The sequence below is a fragment of the Leptidea sinapis genome, chromosome 26, assembly GCF_905404315.1.
Source record: "Leptidea sinapis chromosome 26, ilLepSina1.1, whole genome shotgun sequence".
NCBI lineage: Eukaryota > Metazoa > Arthropoda > Insecta > Lepidoptera > Pieridae > Leptidea > Leptidea sinapis.
The window spans coordinates 13,162,153-13,183,560 of NC_066290.1; the positions used below are offsets into that span (position 1 = coordinate 13,162,153).

Consider the following 21,408-nt stretch of genomic DNA (forward strand, 5'->3'; position numbering starts at 1 on the left):
ATATAAATCTCATATACGTTATAAGAAATATATTATACATGAATTATAAGTAATAATGATGAATATTAGTTGAATATAATTATAAGATAATATGAAACTAATTTATGGTATAACTACAAATATAATATTTACATTTATACATTATAAACACAAGTCCAATAATAATTTATGGACGAATATGTTTTAAGTCTGTGTAAGGGATTGTGTCAAAAGCCAAGCCGTATTTTCAAATTTCGCCTACCGTTGAAACTATAAATTTGTAAAGCGGCACGAAGCAGTCATAAGTTTTCAATAACTGCTGAAGTGAGCGCGGGATGTCTTCAGCATTCTTATAAATATCCAAGAGGCAGTCTATCAATGTAAATCTTTGAAGATTATATTGGGGACAGTCAAAGAAAATGTGATCAAGAGTTTGGATGGATAAATTACAGAATTGACAAGTTGGAGAATCTAAAACACCGATCCTAAATAAATGAGCACCACTACGAGAATGTCCCAGACGTAACCGACAAATTGTGGTGTAAAATTTTCTGTGTAAGTATTTTTTCTTTTTAACAAACCCGGGAGGAGAGATTTCGTTTTTAATGTCGGATAATCATTTGCTCTTTGTTTGAACACCTTGTTGCCAATAATTCTGAAAGTCTTGCAAGAATGTACCTTTAAAATGAGACAGTGCATCTGTGTGTGGTATGGGAATGTTCAAAGCAGTATGTATCTGATTACTATTCACAATAGATTTAGCAAGATAATCAGCTTGTTCATTACCTTCCACGCCTATGTGTGAAGGAGTCCAGAATAAAACAATATCTTTTGTTAGGGATAAGCATTGATATTTGTCTCTAATATTGTAAACGATGAAATTAGTTGTAACATTACATTTAGGATATTGTAAAGCTTTTAAAACACTCATGCTATCTGTTATAACAATCCAATTATTATATGACTGTTCTCCAATATATTCTAGAGCAGCATATATGGCAGCACATTCTGCTGTGTATATACTAGCCAAGGTATTTAACCTATGACCAAACCCACTCCGCAGTTGTATGTCATAAACTGCCATAGAGACAGCAGTATTACTTTTAGATCCATCAGTATAAAGTTGGTTATAATTTTGCCACTCTGACAGCATACTATATACCTCTTCCTTATATTTTAATGATTCATTAATAATTATTTTAATAGGTGTATATTTTGAATTATAAGAATTTAAATAACATGACCAAAGAATACTAGAAAATAGATTATGATCACAAGAAAAATGTAACAAATCAGAGATGCCTTCTACTTGATAGTAGGAATTATTGTCAGTTCGGTTAACCAAACTGACAATAATTTAATAACTATATTAATATAGTCCTTTATCTTTAATAGGAGTGGATGATTATTAATAGAAGTTAATTTGAGAAAGAATTTTGTTTGTAGATATTTGATCTAAGAGCTAGTGGGGGAATATTACATTCTACTTGTAATGATATAATAGGAGTAGACCTAAAAGCGCCTGTTATGATCCTTAAGCATTTATTTTGTATTTTTTCTAATTTATTCACTAATGTAATTACTCCGCCATAACAAAAGAAGGCATACTCAAAATGGCTACGGACTAATGACTTATATAGTGTTAGCAAGATGCGTGGGTCTGCACCCCAATATGTACCAGCTAATGATTTCAGAATATTGCAGGCCTTTAATGCTCGATTTTCTAATATTTCAACATATTTGTGCCATCTAAAATTACTTAAAAACGTAACTCCTAAAAACTTTATTGAATTATCTATTGAAATTTCCTGAGTACCATACTATATTTTTGCATCTCTTATTCTTATAGAATGCTTTGAAAATATTACTACTTTGCTTTTGTCAATACTTACCTCAAGACTATTGAAAATAAAGCTCCAATTTTTTGAGTGCTACATTAAGATCTAACACAACATTTGATAAATTTAGTCCTGAACTATACACTACTAGATCATCAGCAAATTGGAGGTTAGAAACTCTATTACCCAAGACAATATTTATTTGATTTATGTAGATTATAAAGAGCAATGGACTCAAAATTCCGCCCTGCGATACGCCTCTATATGAATATCGAGGACCTATTAATTGGTTATTGACTCTAACATAAAGTTTACGACCATGCAAGAAATTGAATATCCAACTATTTTTTCAGGGGCATTTAACGATAGAAGAATGGATGATAATTGTTCTAAACCAACATTATTAAATGCTCCTACAACATCCAAAAAAACACCAGCCAATATCTTATTGTCAATCTGGGCACTATGGATGTCAAGACATAAATGCCGTAGACTCTCACAAGCAGAACGACCACATCGAAATCCAAATTGATTATTAGGTAAGAGGTTGTTACTTTCAATATAAAATATTAATCTCTGTTTTATTAATTGTTCAAAAATTTTACCAACACACGAGCTTAGTGTGATAGGATGATATGAATCAGCTGAACTAGAATCTTTCCCATGCTTTAAAATTGGAATTAGACAGTCTGTTTTCCATTCTTCTGGAATAGTGGAGTTGTTCCATAGGAGATTTAATATTTTTAGAAACTTATTTAAGTTAGAAGAGTTTAGGAGTTTAAACATTTTATAGGAGAGCCAATCCAAACCGCATGCAGAGTCCTTTCTTGATGATAGACCAGCTTTTAATTCTTCAATAGTAAAAGGGGCAATCATAAAAGAGTTGGTGCTATTTAAAGGATGATTATTGTGAATATTTGTCAAATTTGGTACTGTATCTGGAGTATATTTGTGTAAAAAGTTGGATATCCAATTATTGCTAGAGAAACAATTATTATTAGAATATAAGTTCTTAAATTTCCTCATTTTTGTCCAAATCTGTTTCATTGGCGTTAACCTATTTATGGTGGAGCAAAAATCTGTCCAGGATTTACGATGTTCAAGTCTTAATATACATTTTTTCTTTGCTTGAGCTTGCTTAAAATGAATGTAGTTTTGGATATTGCAATTTGATTTGAATAACAGATAAGCCTGTTTGCAATCTTCTGCCACTTTAGTACATTGCCCATTCAACCAGGGAAGTTGTCACTTTCTTTTAGGTAGATTAGTAATATTGTTACAGTGGTAGTTGGTTTTAGGTACTGAATTTTCTACCGCTCTAAGAATTATGGAACAGAAGTTATTGTAAGACTTCTGTAGATTACAATTATTTATTTCAAATTGTTTTAACAAGTCATTTACTAAGTTCTCATATTGGTCCCAATTTACTATTTTCAGATTACTGTGTGGAGGAATGTTGGATGGAATTGAAGAAGATTCAGTTTCCGACACTACCATGGAAAATTTGCAAGTGATAGCTGCCCAAAGAGTCCCGATGAACTTGCCATTCACAGCACAGGAATAATGAAGATGATACTATTGTTAGATCTAGTCCATTTTTGTCTCCAAGAATTAGTACCCACTGTAGTTGGTTGATCATTATTTAAGAGCATTAAGTGATTATCGTCCATTACATCCATGATGTCTCTACCTCTAGAATTGGTTCTATTACAACCCCAAATGGTATGGTGAGCATTAAAATCACCAGCAATTATTAGTGGTTTTGGAAAACTATGCAACAGTCTATTAAATTTAGATTTGTCAAAGTTAGGTACACTGTTGCTAGGACTATAAAAGCTAACAATTGAGATGTCTTTTTGTTTGTATTTAATTTTGATTGCTACATTTTGCAAGGAGTTATCAGAAAATGTTTCTAACTTTTGAAAATAAATGCCATTTCTAACAAAAATTGCTACACCATTGTGATCATTACCACAATCATTTCTTAGTATTGTATAACCTCTGATAGAAAACTGTATATTTGGTTTAAGCCAAGTTTCTGATATAAGTGCTATGTGTATGTCCTGCTCATAAAGTAGGTTTTGAAGCTCAAGTCTGTTACTCAACAGACTGAGCATTCCACTGTACTATGTTAAGTTTGTGACAGTTGAATGTGACATTTTATTTTTAATTTGTATGGTATCTTTAATAGCTGAACTAATTGCGTGTGAGCTAATGCTTTGATTCTGTGTTTTATTTAGAGTAATGACTTTTATTATTGATTCTGTGATTAGGTTCATTGCTGCTGGATTGGATAAAATTAAATTAATGATGTCTTGTGTGTTCTCTGTCTTATTGAGTGATGGAAAGTTTGTTGGATGTTTAAATAAATCTGATAATGGTGTTTTACTTTTATTTTTACTATCCAATATCTTTTTTTGTTTTATAGGGCATTGGCCTGATACTGCAAGATGGTTACCTTTACAGTGCACACATACTGCTTTGTCAATAGGTATAGTACATTCTTTATATGAATGATTTTCAGTGCAGATTGAGCAACGCTGAGCATTCTTACAGAATTTAGCCAAGTGGTCAAACCTAAGGCATCGGAAACACTGCTTAACTGGCGGCACATAAGGTCGCACTGGTAGACGCCACATCTTTAAGTGAACGTAATCTGGAAGTGAAGTAGATGACGCAAAAGTAATAATGACTGCCTGTGTAGGTTGTAATATAAAACCACTATCGGATTTGTTTTTTTTCATTATACGCCGAACAGAAATATTTTTTTTGTACTTGACAAAGATTTGAAAATTTTTTTGTTGGACATATCAATGGGTACGGAGGAAATCACTCCAGACAATGCAGTGGCACCAGCTGGGATGGACGCCTTAATATTTTGTTCCCATAAAATGTCGTGTTGTCTAGGAATGTATTAGCAAAATTGGGTGGTTCAAACACTACTCCTATCTTATATTTGTTGAGTTTCTTAAGATATTTAATGCCTTTATGAAGTCCTCGTGGTCTTCCAAAACTGTACGCGAATCGGAGTATTCGCTACTTTCAGAGGTGGAATCTAAAATAGACACACCTTTATGTCGTTCCGGCTTGGTTTTTTCCGCCTTTTCGACATCTCTCAGCACAAACCTAAATCACTAAATATATAGACTATTACTTATACTAAACAAATTAAATGATAAACATATACAAATACTTATATACTTTTCAAAAATATGAGGATTATATACAATATAATAGAAATATTTAATTTTATAGTTAAAAAGACCGCCCTAAGCAACCAAGAGTTCCCGCGCTTTTTCTCACCAAAGAGAATTTAAACACTACTTACTTCATCTTCACCGTTCACCTTAATAGCCTAAGCACATTACCGGGTTTGGTACGGCCGAACCATCGGACGCGGTTCATTATCGATTGTATGACGACCTATATAGCCTAGTGGTTTGTGGCCCTACCTGCAAAGATAGGGGTCCCGGGTCTGAATCCCGGTAGGTGCACACATTTATATGATGAATATGGATGTTTGTCTCCGAGTCATGGGTGTTTATATGTATATAAGTGTGTTTAAGTTAATGTACTTAACATTATTGTATTACATAATATATTGTTGTCTTGTACCCATAGTACAGGCTATGCCTAGTTTGGGGCAAGATAATTTGTGTAAAAGTGTGTCATTATTATGTCGCGTTATCCATCGCACAAAATTATTATTATTACCGTCTGGACCGTACTGAATACGACAGCGGGCCACTTGATGCGAGACCCACCGGACCGTCCAATTTCCAAATGTCCGGCGTACCAAATTCGACCATGTGCTTAGGCTATAAGATGTCCACCTGCCGTCATGTTGGCACTATTCATGTTGCTTGTCAACTTGTTGTTGGCTGGTCAAATTGTCGTAGTTTGAACACCAGTTCAAAAAGAAGCACCTTTTCTCCTTTTTCTATATAGTATTATCTTATCTCGGGAGCTGCGTGTCAGAGAGTGAAGAAGATGTCACTTCACCTATCGCTAAGGCGCGAGCAACCTTTACACGGCTTCGACCCATATGGCAATCACGGAAATTGACACGGAGAGTTAAGTTCAAGATATTCTGCTCCAATGAGAAATCTCTATTGCTGTATGGGTGTGAGACGTCGAAGGTCACCAAGTCCAGCTCTCATCAACTTCAGGCTTAGTTTAACCGATGCCTTCGCAATATCCTGGGTATTCACTGGCCCGAGAAAATTTCCAACGATCATCTTTGGCAATGCTGTCATGAAGTCCCAATCAACCAATAGATAAAACGCCGCAAATGGAGCTGGATAGACCACACACTCAGGAGGGAAAAATATATACAATCAAACAGCAAAAAGGATCAAACATATTATACCGAGGCAAGCCCTAGACTGGAACCATGAAACATTGGAACGACCAGGCGTGAAATTAAATGAGATGCTCAGGACCTATCACGATACACTGTGGATTTACTCTGCTCCAGCTGGCGATACAGGAACTTAATCGAATGCATGTTATATGATACTATATTTATCAAATGATCTAGTATCCCACTGTGCTGTACGTCGTTTTATTGTCTTGCGCAGTATTTAGGCTACTCAAATTATCAGTAGACAGCTTACTGTCGGCGAATAAGGCTCTATCTTGGCCCTATATTTTTTAAATTGTTTGTTTTTCGAGGGAACAATTCTGGGGAAAAATGAACTCCCGTAGATTCCAACAAAATATTTTTTTGTTGTACGAAATACAATAAAAAAAAAATATAAAAAAGATCATTACTATTGAAGGTAAGGAAATGAACTATTAATTTTTAAGTACATAAACAATGGATACATATTTTTTGATTTGTTTGTTTTTTTGTACTATTATATTATATTCTGTGCAAACCTTAAAATATAAGCTTAAAATTTTCGACTTTACGTCCGGTAGACAACATTAAACATCATTTAACATAAAAAGTATGGACATTGTAGTAAAAATTTTTTTTTGCAAAAGTTGTAGAAAATATCATCTAAAAATAAGGATAGTAAGTACTCAATTTTTGATTAATCCAACATTTTAAGAGTTATCGGCCAAGATAGAAAAACCAGTTCATTACACACACGTACACGCTGTCTGTCAATGGGACGATGTATAGCTTACTAGCGATAGAAGTTTGTATGGAAATTGCAATTCACGCGTCAAATACAAGGCGATAAGAATGACTTATCGGGTATATTGGGACAGCTTTAGATTATTGACAGCTAATTACTGACAGTAGAAGGTAGTTATTTATCTCTATTTGTAGATAGTATATTGAGAACGGCTGTAAATGTAAACGGTATGTTTTGCGAAAAGGTTTATAGTCTAAGATCCCGGTATAGAACGACTGTCAACGAGCTGGTTACTGTATGACACATATTTTTTATGAAATTTAATATGTCAAATACATTGAATATGGGTTCCCTAGCAAATTTCAGTCCAGGATACGATTAATTATTAATTAATTTTTTTTTAAATATTTTACCAGTTTGATTATTGGACAAATTATATACCAATGGAAAGTATGCAGTAATAGTAATAAGTAGTTACCTATTTTTTTCCTGTCACAAGTCATGGGTTGCCAGGTATGAACAGGTTAATCGATGCCAGTAACTTGCAGCGGTCTGGTTATTGAACTTAAATAAAAATAATCTTTATTTCATTACAAACACGGTACCATGCTACATACAAGAAACGACATTAAAAAGAATTCTAAAGGAAGCAACTTTGAGAAAATAAATGCCTTTTTATGCCTTTTATCATTTGAGCCAAGTACTCGTCTGCTCCGGTAAGGAGTATTATTGTTCTGTGCTCGTCTGTAACGTGCAGTACCAAGTACGACGCTGGACCAATTGTTGCGAGGTGGCCACTGGATCATCCCATGATCTGGCCGTATCAAATCCAACCATGTGCTATAAAATATGATAATAACGTTAGTTATTACATATAAACTCCATTATATTATATTGTTACATTTCAGGCAAAGTTTCATGCCAATGACAATGCGGTTCGGAAAAAAACAGTAACAGTATAATAATATGTTCAGGTTCCTTAACACCGCTAAGAACATATTTAGGCAAAAATTACAGCAATTACAATTAGTATCCATTTGGGGTGGAACTATACCCAAACTGGGGAGAATTGATGCTCACAACTGGAAGCCCTCTGGCCTCTGCCTGAGCTTTAAAAATTTATATCAATTTTCAAAGTCAAAAGGACAAAGGTTATGACTTATGACTTGAATTAGAATAACAGATGGCTCATGGCAGGCAGATACTCGTACAGAAGTTAAAGTTTTTAGTTGTAACTTGTAAGTTAAGTTGACAAAAGATTTTGTAAAATGACAAATAAGGCAACTTATGAAAGATATTACATAAATCACAACTGATTTTAAAATGATAATTTGAACATTATATCACTTAATACCTATTATTAATTATTGTAGAAATAAGATTCAAATTGTTCAATTCTATAAATCTGGTGTTCCTAGCTTTTGCAAGTAAAGATTAAAAAGTTTCGGTGTGTATGTATCATGTAATTATTATTAATGCTACTACTATACTACTAAAATATGATGCGATATTCTTATCGTTTAATAAGAATAGCTAATACAAATTTATGTCTCAATAGTAGGCTGTATTATTCTGATAAGTTTAAGGGAAAGTCGTTACAAGGAAAAGATATCAAAATGTTTAAATCATCGGTATTTAATCTTGAAGAAGCCTCTAAAGAACAAGTCCAGGAATTTTTAAATTCATTTGATACAGTCCTATCAGATTGTGATGGTAAGAATTTGTTCTTTTCACATAAATGTCAAATTTAATCCAATATTACAAAAATATAAATATAATCTAATTTGGGCTTTTTTGTAAACAAAATATATATTGTAGATAATTTATATGCCTAGATAGAGTCTCTTGCTGTTAAATAATAAGACAACCAATATAAACAGGCCAGGAATATTAGTTAAGTGTGTGTGTGTGTGTGTCAAGCTATGTCTTACACTCGCGATTTGTATGACACTTGTGTGTTAGTGTGCACGAAGTGCTCAAAATAGAGGTTAGTTCTAAACTCAATTCTTTTGGACATTTTCACAGCTGTCATAGTCTATCTAGACATATAAATGATCTAAGTGTAGAACAATTTAAATATTCTTTTATTGTATTTTGGTTTCAAAGAATGATCTGATTACCAGTGCTCTAGACAAATAAAATAATTTTTAACAATTTTCAGGTGTACTATGGATTAACAACAATGCCATACCTGGGTCAGCAGATGTTATGAACTATTTTCGGAAATTAGGCAAGAGAGTTTTCTATGTAACAAATAATTCTACTAAAGTTCGTGCTGATTTTGCACTTAAGGCTCAAGACCTAGGTTTCATAGCTGAGCCGGTGAGGTGATACACTGTTATTTTGCATATTTAATCAGATCTTTTAGGTCTAAAAATGGGAACTGTAAGCCTAACATAATGATAACATGACTATAGTTATATTGTGCCAGATAGGTGGCGCTTATGGCAGTTATTTTTATCTTTCAACTCAATTTCAACTTAATTTCAACTCAATTTCAACTCAATTTCAATTCAATTTTCTTTATTTGCGAATTTGGGTGATACACAGGTGTTTAATATATATACGAAAATATATGAGCAGCCAAACTGCTTAATTACAGCATGCAACATTAAAAAAAAACACATTAATATACTATTACATAATGTTCTTAACATTATCATCTAAAATGTCTAATTTATATGATAATATTAAGAACATTTTATCTCCTGAACCATATTGATATGGAATTTTGTATACATGTATATGTCAGCTTTGGCACATCAACTAATATGCTCACACTGGTAAGCTTTTTAGGTGAAGCAGACCAGTGGGAGGCTCCTCTGCAACAGATTATTATGGGTACCACAACAGCACCTATTTCTGCTGTGAAGCAATAATGTGTAACCATTATTGTGCTTCTGTCTGAAGAGTGCCATAGCTAGTAAAATTACTGGGCAAATGAGGTGGCGTCACCTTGAGACAAAAGATGATTAACATCTTTTGTTTCAAGGTGACAAATGCAATTGTAGTGCCACTCAGAGTTTTTGGGTTGTTCGAGAAGAATCCTGAGGGGGACTGCATTGTAACTGGCAGGGAATACCAATTGCTCAATTTGTCTCTTATCATAAAAAAAGCATAGCATACCAGGCACTAGCTGGTATTGGTTAAATACTGAATTAATTAAATAGTAGCCCATAATCACTTGTAATTTTGAGTATTAAGTTAAGAAATTAATTTTTATTGAAGAATATGAAGATGGGGTAAAATCATTTTAGCTGTATTCATTATATTACCTGTAATAATGTGAGCTGTGTGTAGTTAATCTCATGTGCCTTATGTTAACAAAGTTAGGTATAATTTGCATTATCTTGATTTATAAGGATTCTTAATATTAAGTTGGTTCACCAGATTAGGTGGTTTACGGTTCATTTTGACCAAAACCACTCAGGTCTACCCTGGTCAAACTGACGAGAAAAAATGAGCCAGGTTGCTATGTGGTTTGAAAAAAAATACTGTGAACTGAGAAATTTGTCACTATTGTTTAGTATAATCGGAATATGACTTGTAAACAATCTATCAAACCAACATACTGCTTATGAGCCATTAATATATGTTTATTATGTTGATCCAGACACATATGATGTCTTACTTTGATTGTCTTGTATCTTGAGTTATATTATTATTCCAATTATAAGTTGGTTTTAAAATTTCTTCATACATTCATTCATAATTTTTCTTTCAGGAAGAGATATTATCAACTGCATACTTAGTGGCCCACTACCTAAAAGGTATTGGATTTAAGAAAAAAGTTTATCTCATTGGATCAAATGGAATTGGCGATGAGTTAAAGGCAGTTGGAATAAGACATATAGGGATAGGAGTAAGATATATATATATTTTCAATAAAATTTTTGTTATATGGCATATGGTCGCACCAAATTATTTCGCATATGACATGTGGAATTGAAGAGACACATAATGAATCGTTTGGGGGCTGGGGATTTTTAATTCGTCTCAATCTACTAAATCTTTTAAATTGGATAATTTATAATTGGCAGGTTTTTTCAGAGTATTGCATTAATTTATAGGGTTAGTTTCTAGCCTGGAAGAACACAATATTATTTTTATAAATCATTACAGGATTTTATTTTATTTTTTATGGCTAAAAGGACAAACCAGTGTACGAGTCACCTGGTGTTAAGTGATCACCGCCACCCACATTCTCTTACAACACCAGAGGAATAACAGGAGTGTTGGAGGCCTTTAAGGAAGGTGTACACACTTTTAGGTCATTCACAAGAATATGACGTCATATTTGATCAAGTGCGTTTTGTCACTATATAATTGCATTAGTTATTAATTTAGAGAACATTTGTTTAAGTTCTAGCTAAATTTATCTTGGAGCTTGCATTAATAGGATTAACGTCATTGATTGAACGTCAAAAACTATCACCCATTCGAAATAGTATGTCTTAGACCTGAGAAGAATGGGCGCAAGAAACTCGGCGGTTATTTCAATAACAATATTCATTAACAAATTTTAGAACATTAATTCCAACTATCTTTATCATTCAATTAATCTTTCACATTATAATAAGCTTTAGATGTTAATTTAATTTATACGATACATTTAAATTTTTTAATAGGAAATATTTTAATATAATTTGGGAGTTTATTATAAAATATAACACAATCCACTTTAAAAGATTTAGCAATTTTACGGAGCCTAGTAGGTAGATGGAATTGTGAGTTTATGTTTGTTTCGAGTATTGACACTATGTACATCACTATTCTTTTTAAATTGGTTAATGTTTATGAGCGTATAGGAGGTTCTCGTATATGTACTGGCAGTATACTGTCATAATATTAATTTCACTAAACTTTTCTCTCAATGAATCCCTTGAACACATTTTATAGACTGCTCGAATTGCTCTTTTCTGCAGCACAAATATGTTGTCAATATCTGCAGCCCTACCCCACAATATAATTCCGTGAGACATGACACTATGAAAGTAGCTGAAATATTCAAGTCTAGCCGTTTCAACATCTGTCAGCTGCCTAATGTATTTTATCGCAAATACTGCAATGCTAAGTCGATTACACAAGTATTTTATATGAGCTCCCCATTGTTGCTTAAAGTCTAATGTAATGCCTAGGAATGTTGTCGTTTCTACTACATCAAGTTTGTCATTATTAATTTTTATAGGTGTTGGTTGGTGCTTTATATTTGGAAGTGTAAACCTTATACATTTTGTTTTCCTTTCGTTTAAAAGTAAGTTAGTAACATTAAACCAATTTACTACTTCAGCAATGTCGTCGTCAACCTGACAGAATTTTATTTGCTGGCGTTTTATTTTAAATAACAAAGATGTATCGTCAGCAAACAGTATAATATCATGTTTATTTTGAATAAGATATGGTAAATCATTGACGTAAACCAGGAACAAAAAAGGACCCAACATGGGGCCCTGTGGTACACCCATTGATATGATAGAGCCAGTTGATCTTTTTCCATTAATGTCTACTCTTTGAATCCTATTACACAAGTGCGATTTTATTAAATCTAGAGAAACATTTCTAATCCCATAGTGGTGTAATTTTTTTAAGTAAGGTTTCATGATGGACGCAGTCGAATGCCTTGGATAAATCACAAAACACTCCTAACGCATCACATGAATCCTCCCAAGCATCCAAAATATTTCTTATTAACTTGATACTAGCATCTGTGGTTGAAAGACCTTGAGTAAAACCATATTGTTTATTATGTATGAGGTTATTATTGTAAAAATGGTTAATTAATTGAATAAGCATATTTTTTTCGAAAATCTTGCTAAAGGTTGGTAGTACTGATATGGGTCTAAAATTGGTGGGGTTAGCTTTATCTCCCGACTTAAATAGAGAAGTTATCTTGCTCTGTTTCATTAGGTTTGGAAATATACTGCAATCTAAACACTTATTGAAAATTAAAGCTAAGTCTGTGGCTATAATTTTTATTGCAGATTTCACTACGTTAACAGAGGTTCCTCAGAGATCTTTAGTTTTCTTAACACTAATTAGTCTAAGCGTTTTAATAATCTCTATGCGATCCACATGCTTAAATTTAAAGTTTGTATTACATAAAGATACGTTTTTCTGTATCTGCGTTCCTGTTAACACAATATTTAAGCATTTTTTAATGTACAAAATTTTTCAGCCAGATCCCGTAAAACCAGACTTTAAATCAATGACTCAAGCAGACCTGGATTCTGAGGTGGGTGCAGTTGTGGTTGGTTTTGATGAGCACGTGAGCTACCCCAAATTTATGAAGGCCGCTTCGTACTTATCTAATGATGAATGTCTTTTCGTTGCTACCAACACTGACGAGAGGTTTCCAAAGTCTAGCACAATCATAGTGCCTGGTACCGGGACTTTGGTGAGAGCCGTTGAAACGTGTTCGGAAAGGAAAGCCCTGGTCCTCGGCAAGCCAAACGATTATGTGCGGAAGTTCCTCCAGTCATTTGGCCTTGATCCTGCTAGGACTCTAATGATTGGCGACAGGTTAGTTATAATTACTACAGCATGACTGGTAAGAAAACAACGGTACTCGAGAAATAAAATTAAAAATAAACAATTTGTTATGTTTTTTTAAGTGATAACCCTCACTTCTAGGATTAACACACAAATAAACAGATTACGGCAGTCTTACGCGTTGCCACACCTAGCAACACCACCCGCTACCCGGTGACATCTTAGCACCCCCTCCCCGCCACCGTCTGTCACCCCGTGGGACGGTCGCGCACGTTGTCGGATTATAAAATTTATTTTTAATACACAAATAAAATTTTAAAACAAAATTTTATGAACGATGCGGGGCTCGCTTCCCATTAGAGACTCTAATGCTCACAAGGGGGCGTTATCACTCACTTTGAGAAAGACTGGTCTATACGCTATACTCTTATATACGCTATATTCTTACATAATTTATACGTCTAAATAGAGCCTCTTGCTGCTAGACAATCGATGAAAACAGGCCGGGTTTAATACTTTAGTGTGCGTGGCAAGCTACGTCTTACACTCGCGATTTGTATGACACTTTGTGTTAGTGTGCATATATTGCTCAAAATGGAGGCTAACTCTAATCTCAATTTTTTTCGACGTTTTCACAGCTGCCATAGTCTGTCTAAACGTATAAATGATCTAAGCCTATGTTGTAAGTCATTGCCTTTCCTTTCAGATGTAACACGGACATAGAGTTCGGTGTGCGATGCGGCTTCCAAACACTTCTAGTAATGACGGGTGTCACTTCAGTGAAGGAACTCGAGAAGATCCGCAGCGAGAGGAAGGAACCACTCCCTGACGTAGTTCTACCCAAGCTGGGAGCCTTGCTGGATCTAGTATCGTAGAACATTCTATAAGATACAGAAGTCAACCGATCTGGTGCACGCTTCTTCACGCTTTAGGTCAATTTAATAAATGTTGTGATACATATACGTATTATTTATGTGTAAAGCCGAGTCTGCTGCGCCAATTTTTTAACTTAACACTTTAACAAAACATGTTAGCAAAACAGACCGTCCGCTGCAACTGTTTTTGTTTCAATTCGAAAATGAGTTCCTTCGAAGGACTAGCTTTTTGTATTTTTTTTTATCATCCACTATCATCCACCAAAGCAGAACTGGTCTTTCTGTTATCAGTTGTGTAAAGGATAAAGTATTTTCTCTATTCCATTCCATCACAATCAAACCAAATATAATTATCGCTAGCTACTAATGATAGGTACTTCTTCAATCGGTGAACGTACACGAACTATGCGTTAATTTCCCTCCCCGCTGAAGAACGCGGGTAATGTTATCCATTTCTCGCGGTAAACATGTTAAGATGTTTTGTTTAACAAAACTGCTAAGCCACGCCCCTAATCTGTGTATAAAACATGTTTTGTGTTGCCAAACGCAGTGGACGCGGCTTTATAAGCAAAAATGCTGAGCATTGTAGGTCAATCTTTAACTGGTGTAGATAAAAAATTACATAAAATGCCGTTGTTTTGTTTTATTTATTAATTTTTTATTAAGGATACTTACAGTTGCACAATGAGAACTAATAACATAAGTACACATTAATTATTGTGAAATCCACACTAATTATTTAACAATTAACGTATTAGTTCTAGAAATATTTTTATTTATATCTGTTACAGCATTATAATTTATTGTACTCATAAGAAGCTTGTGAAAATATAATGATTGTTAGATAAAAAAGATTGATTGATATTCATATAATTTTATTTATTGAACGTCAAAATTCAAGTACCATTCGAAAATATATATCTAATACCCGAGAAAGGGTTGGAGAACTCAGGAGGCCTCTATAGGTTCGAAGACATTCGTACTCTGCGCGGATACCTCGAGGTAGGTATTAGCGACGGGTCGTCGACGTATTTAGCTGTAACGAAACTAGACCGTTTATTTTCTTTCGTCAACTAGTTCATATCATGGACTGTAGTTCTTAGACGGTCTATTAGGAGTGTACGTTGCGCATGCGAGACGGCACGACCAAATCGAGCGATTGTTCTCATCGCGACGAATAGACTTTATTAATTCGTACTATTGACTGAGTTTTGAGCTAAGATTATTAATTTATACAGAATAAATTAATAATCCTAGTTTACAATTTACATAAACCACGACAAAGACAAACGAACTCCGTGTTTACGTCTGTCATTGTCTATGAATTGAACTAGTTCATCAGAAATAGGTAAATTTTCATTAAATTCAACGCCCATCACTAGTCGTTAAGCAGTCGGTCAAAGAGAATTTAAACACTACGTTGCAGTCGGTTGTCAACCGCTCACTGTGACGCGCGTGCCGCCTATTATCATAGATAGATACATATCTTCTTTTCTTTGTTGAATTGATTGGAGTGAAAGTCTTCTCCGACATGGATAATCATAAAAAACTTTTAAATAATTTGTTGTGTTTCAAAGTTATAACCCTCACTTCTGGGATTAAATTATTACACAAATAAAATTTGAAAACAAAATTATATGTTCCGTGCGAGCGCACTTCCAACTGTGTCAACCGTTCGAGTGATGTATCGTCGATAAAATTCTGTGTTTAAATTTTATTTGTGTAATAAAAAAAGTTTTAATCAAAACATAAGCAAACTTGAACATCACCAACTATTTGTTCTTTGATCGTGTGAGTTTTTGGCTTTAAAATTTTTTCGTAGCCAAAAGTAAATAGCTAACACCCACAACCAAACTATGGCTTCATTGTACGTTTCCAGTACGATGCGACATGCTTCAAAATAAGTGCGTCAACCATTATAAAAGGTGGGAAACGCTGCTTCTACAGTACTTCCTCTGGTGTTGCAGAAGAATGTGTGGTGATCACTTAACATTAGGAGACCCGTACGCTTCTTTGACTGTTCCATAAAAAAAAAGTTGCTTGAAAATTGCGGCTAATATATTATTCACTGCATCCCTGAGTAGGTATGTAAGTACGAGTACATTGTACTATATTGTAATACCGTAGCTGATAACTGAGTACGAAAAAAATGCATATTACTAGCGGGCTGTCCCTTCAAAGTAAAACTTCTGTAAGTAAGCTGTTCTGTTCAGCAAGGCGTTCGATCGAGTTAACCATTCAATCTTAACCGAAAAACTTGCTGCGTCGGGAATCGGAAATAGCCTTCTTAGATGGTTCAGTTCATACCTTGCAAATAGATCTGGTATAGTGGCAGTAAATGGATTCAAATCATTCACATATTCAATGACAACTGGTGTACCACAAGGCTCCCATCTCGGTCCTATTTTATTTAATTTGTTTATTAATGACCTATGTTCAAATATCCATCATTCAGAATGTTATTTATTTGCGGACGATTTAAAAATTGCCAGATGTGTGAATTCTATAAGCGACTCTGAAAAGCTTCAGGAGGATTTAAATAGATTAGCTTACTGGTGTAAATGTAACCTTATGGTATTAAATGCTGAGAAATGTTTTCATGTGAGATTTTCCAGAAAAAGGCTAAATAGCTGTAAAGATATAGTATACAAAATAAATGATACACCTCTTAAGCAAGTTGAGCAGATTCGGGATCTTGGAGTGATTTTGGATAGCAACCCAAGATTTGACCAACACATTAATAACATTACTTCCAAGGCTTTTAAAATGCTCGGGTTTGTTCTGCGGAATACCAAGGCATTTAAAAATTCTGAAACAATGATTGTACTATATAATGCTCTGGTGAGAAGTTGTCTTGAGTATTGTTCTGTTGTTTGGAACCCTTATTATAACAAATATATACAACGCGTTGAGAGTATCCAAAAAAAAAAATTCTAAAAATTATTAGCTTTCGCCTAAAAAGGAGACATCTCGACAGCTATAGTAGCAGGCTAGCAAATTATAAAATGATATCCTTGGAGGATCGTAGGCAAATCCATGAACAGATATTTTTATATAAAATCATTAATGGGATGTTGGATTGCCCGCAGCTATTGAGCAAGATAAATATTCACATGCCAACTAGAGCACCTCAACTGGCAAAATATAAACCGTTTATACCTGATCGAGCAAACTCTAATCTCGGATTTAACTCCCCACTGAATAGGCTGTTGCGTCAATACAATACTATAATTTCAAACAAGCGATCTATAGATGTTTTTGGAGATACAGTAGCACAATTTAAGAGAAACCTGACACTGATTAGTAAAATGTAATGACCTAATTTATAATAAAAAATGCATAGACAAGATATATTGTACCTATACTATAGTATTTTTGTGATTATATTGAAGTGACTGTATTTTAGCTTGTAATGATTTATAGAATTAATTTATCTTTTTATATTGTTTTAACATGTTAGCGTTATAGGACTTCAATTTACTTTTATATAATTAACAACTAAATTGTTTGTATGTTAATGTGCATGATGTGTTCACCTGTAATTGCAGGAACACATTTTTTAAATTTATGTTACAATCTTATGAATTGTTTTGTGTATTCTGTGTTGGTGGACCTTGTAGAAATAAATAAATATATAAGTACTCTGTATTCTGTGGCCTGGGGGCGGTCATCTCATTCCCATGGTTTAGTACTTATCATTAGAAACAGTAGGTATATTATGAGACAAGTGAGCTAAGTTGCTCATGAGTTTCATACGCATTTTTTTAACACACAGCACATAGCAACAAATGCTATATAAGTAAACAAATTAAGAAAATTATGGCGCGTATTTTTTTTTTGCATGACCTAAATGTAAGGTTAAGATTACATAAAGCCATACAGCCTACTTCAAAATTATAGGTAATTTTAGTGTTAATATGCATATATTTTATAAAAAAAAAATATTGTGAATTATAAACAATTTGATAATTTATTTCAAAAGTGTAAATGGATTTTCAGCGGCATAAAACCTCTTTGTTGTTAGAAAAAACTATATTACCCGATTAAATTGAAAATGCTCTGTTTACTCTCATATAATTTGCAGTTAGGAACTAACATAACTTTGTAGGGATAATTCTATTACGCACGCGTGTCTTAAATATAGCCCTAAGAACGATGTTAAAAGGCTCACTTTTAGTGCAAGTGTGTTGAAAAATTATTTATGTTATAGTAACCTAAGCATGTGCGTTTCAAAGATTTAAAAAAAATATATAATTTGTATTGTACATTTTTTTGGATCATGTTGTAATAGTGTCCAATAACGGCCGTTTGCAATTACTTATCTATCCTTAGTTTAATTTGCGGATACATTGCTGCCACCGTTTAATGACAAGATCTTATCTATCCATAGTTATGTCCAATATAGTTATAGTCCAATGCTATGTGTCAATAGGTTATTGAAATGTAAGTAAGCGTAGAAGGATAGATTTGTCAACGTCTAGTAAGTTAAACTAAGGATAAATAGGTTATTGAAAAAGGCCGTAAGTTGAGTTACCGTCGATAAGTTTATTGGGACAGTTACGATAGTTACGATTTTTATCTCAATTAGGCCACAATGGGAGATAGATTGAATATTGGGAATGGCCGTAAATGTCTTTGTTTGTAACCATCGCAGTTCTACAACTCCTGTTCAGAGCTCTCAATACTATTTTACGTTAACTTCGGTATTTACCGTGACAGGGTAAGGTAAGGGTAATTTGGACACATAGTTATTTATCACTATCGTGGTAAGTTAAACTAAGGACAGATAGGTTATTGAAAACGGCCGTAAAAGACGTACCAACTTAACCAGACGTCACTCTTTTGGTACGAAAACATACATACAGCCGCACAGATACCTCGAGGTAGTCACTATGAAACGCGTGCCGATTTTATTTATCATAGATAGTTAGGTACATATTTTCTTTTCTTTGTTTATTTGATCGAAGTAATAGTCTTCTCAAGCATAAAGAAGCATAAAAAAGTTTTAGATAAACCAAACATAGGTAAACATCTCACCCAAGTATAAAATCAGGCAAGTGAGTAGAAAATTCGTCGAAGCCATCGTGAAAGCTGAAAGTTATCTTTGGCTTTCTCATCTAGATCTTATAGCCATAAGTAAAGGGCTATCAATGATATTATAGTATTATACTTTTAAATATCATTGATAGCTATACGTGAAAATGGCGCCTGTTGTGTTATTCCCAAGCTTCAGCCCTGAGTAGATAACTAACCCAACATTTATGTGCGAGTAGATCGGTAGTGTGGGTAAACTAATTTTGATGTATGTTATGAACCCAACGCAGCCACGAATTAATAACGATTTAAAATTATTAATCTTAATGGCGGGCATCTAAAAACAAACACACTTCTATTTTGTGACTTAACCGAGTATTAGGCATATCGGTTTGTTTGTTCGTTCCTGCTATTAACAATCTTAATATATATATATTTCTTGTGTGCGTGTGTATGTCACTGAACTCCTCCTAAACGACTGGACCGATTTTGATGATTATTTTGTGTGTTCCAGTGAATTTGAGATTGGTGTGTGTCTTCAGGTGCATTCGAGAATGGTTTAGATTCACAATTAAACTACCTCCTAAACGGCTGGACCAATTTTGATGATTTTTTTGTCTGTTTCAGTGAATTTGAGATTTGTTTAGATTCTCAATTCCGTCCATATTATATAATTCTCCTGCTCATGTGTATGTTAGTGAACTCCTCCTAACGGCTGGACCGATTTTTCATATTTAAGACGTGTGTACAGGACAACGTCTGTCGGGTCCACTAGTATGGTTATAAACTTCTCCGTATTGGTTATTTCTTACATTATTAAATCTAATTAGAGAGGGCTATTTCAGTTATTTCAATTATCATGTTACAACACACCTACTGCGTCTTAAACTTATTTCATACAGCCACACATCTTTTTTTCTTAACAGTATAAATAAGTAACGACACGTCGTTTTGAGCAGGCTATGAGTTCTGAAACTGACCATAATTTGTGATCCAGGGAAGGCCTATTTTCAAGAACGGCAACGCTCCTGCACTTCCTCTGGTGTTGCAGAAGAATGTGTGGTGATCACTTAACATCAGAAGACCCGTACGCTCGTTTCAATACCGCATCCATAAAAAAGTTGCGTCAAAATGGCGGCTGTTATATTAGTCGCGCGCCTCATTAGCAGACCGAGAACGCCGCTCAAAATTATGATAACTACATTATGGGTATCGTATCCGAGGTTCTCGAGGGTGTAAAGAACGATTTTGTGATCATTTTTCAAATCCAAGATGGCCGCCGCCCAAAAGTATGATAACTAGATTATGGATATCGTATCCTAGGTTCTCGAGTGTGTAGAGAACGATTTTGTGATCAGTTTTGAAATCCAAGATGGCCGCCGCTCAAAATTATGATTTTAGCGATATGGATATCGTGTCCGAGATTCTCGAGGGTGCAGAAAACAATTTTGGGATCATTTTTAAATCCGAGATGGCCGCCGCTCAAAAGTATGATAATTACATTATGGGTATCGTATCCGAGGTTTTCGAGGGTGCTGAGAACGATTTTGTGATCATTTTTCAAATCCAAGAGGGCCGCCATGCAAGATAATGATCACAAAAATATGGGTATCGTATCCGAGGTTCTTAAGAGTGCAGAGAACGATTTTGTGATCATTTTTCAAATCCAAGATCGCCGCCGCTCAAAAGTATGATAACTACATTATGGGTATCGTATCCGAGGTTCTCGAGGGTGCTGAGAACGATTTTATGATCATTTTTCTAATCCAAGATGGCCGCCGCACAAAATTATGTTTTCAGCAATATGGATATCGTGTCCGAGGTTCTCGAGGGTGCAGAAAACAATTTTGGGATCATTTTTAAATCCGAGATGGCCGCCGCTCAAAATGATAACTAGATTATGGGTATCGTGTCCTAGGTTCTCGAAGGTGCAGAGAACGATTTTGTGATCAGTATTCAAATCCAAGATGGCCGCTGCTCAAAAGTATGATCACTACATTATAGGTGTCGTATCCGAGGTTCTCGAGGGTGCTGAGAACGATTTTGTAATAATTTTTCTAATCCAAGATGGCCGCCGCACAAAATTATGATTTCAGCAATATAGAA

The 21,408-nt window shown here is 34.4% G+C and overlaps 1 protein-coding gene and 1 long non-coding RNA gene across 6 annotated transcripts; both read left to right on the forward strand.

Moving 5' to 3' along the window:
* The first annotated feature begins 110 nt into the window (after positions 1–110).
* On the forward strand, positions 111–4,205 carry LOC126972514 (uncharacterized). Of its 2 annotated transcripts, none has more exons than XR_007731144.1 (3): positions 111–534; positions 2,171–2,356; positions 3,255–4,205. It is a non-coding gene; the product is annotated as an uncharacterized LOC126972514 (long non-coding RNA). The 2 variants fall into 2 exon arrangements; XR_007731145.1 differs by lacking the exon at positions 111–534 and adding an exon at positions 771–1,986.
* Positions 4,206–8,005: 3,800 nt separating this feature from the next.
* LOC126972421 (glycerol-3-phosphate phosphatase) lies at positions 8,006–14,900 on the forward strand. Of its 4 annotated transcripts, none has more exons than XM_050819142.1 (6): positions 8,006–8,142; positions 8,485–8,617; positions 9,066–9,226; positions 10,629–10,766; positions 13,080–13,423; positions 14,100–14,900. In XM_050819142.1, exons 2-6 carry the CDS (start codon positions 8,521–8,523, stop codon positions 14,266–14,268), a joined length of 909 nt encoding a protein of 302 aa, XP_050675099.1. In that variant the 5' UTR covers positions 8,006–8,142; positions 8,485–8,520; the 3' UTR covers positions 14,269–14,900. The 4 variants fall into 4 exon arrangements, with proteins under 4 accessions (XP_050675099.1, XP_050675097.1, XP_050675098.1 ...); XM_050819140.1 differs by having other exon boundaries at positions 8,020–8,355; XM_050819141.1 differs by having other exon boundaries at positions 8,020–8,351.
* The last annotated feature ends 6,508 nt before the right edge of the window (positions 14,901–21,408 follow it).

Excerpts from the sequence above, each read along its gene's own strand:
- LOC126972421 (XM_050819139.1), top strand. The coding sequence starts at position 8,404 with ATGATGCGATATTCTTATCGTTTAATAAGAATAGCTAATACAAATTTA. Across the intron at positions 8,618-9,065 it reads AGTCCTATCAGATTGTGATG|GTGTACTATGGATTAACAAC; the intron begins GTAAGAATTTGT and ends AACAATTTTCAG. Across the intron at positions 9,227-10,628 it reads TAGGTTTCATAGCTGAGCCG|GAAGAGATATTATCAACTGC; the intron begins GTGAGGTGATAC and ends TTTTTCTTTCAG.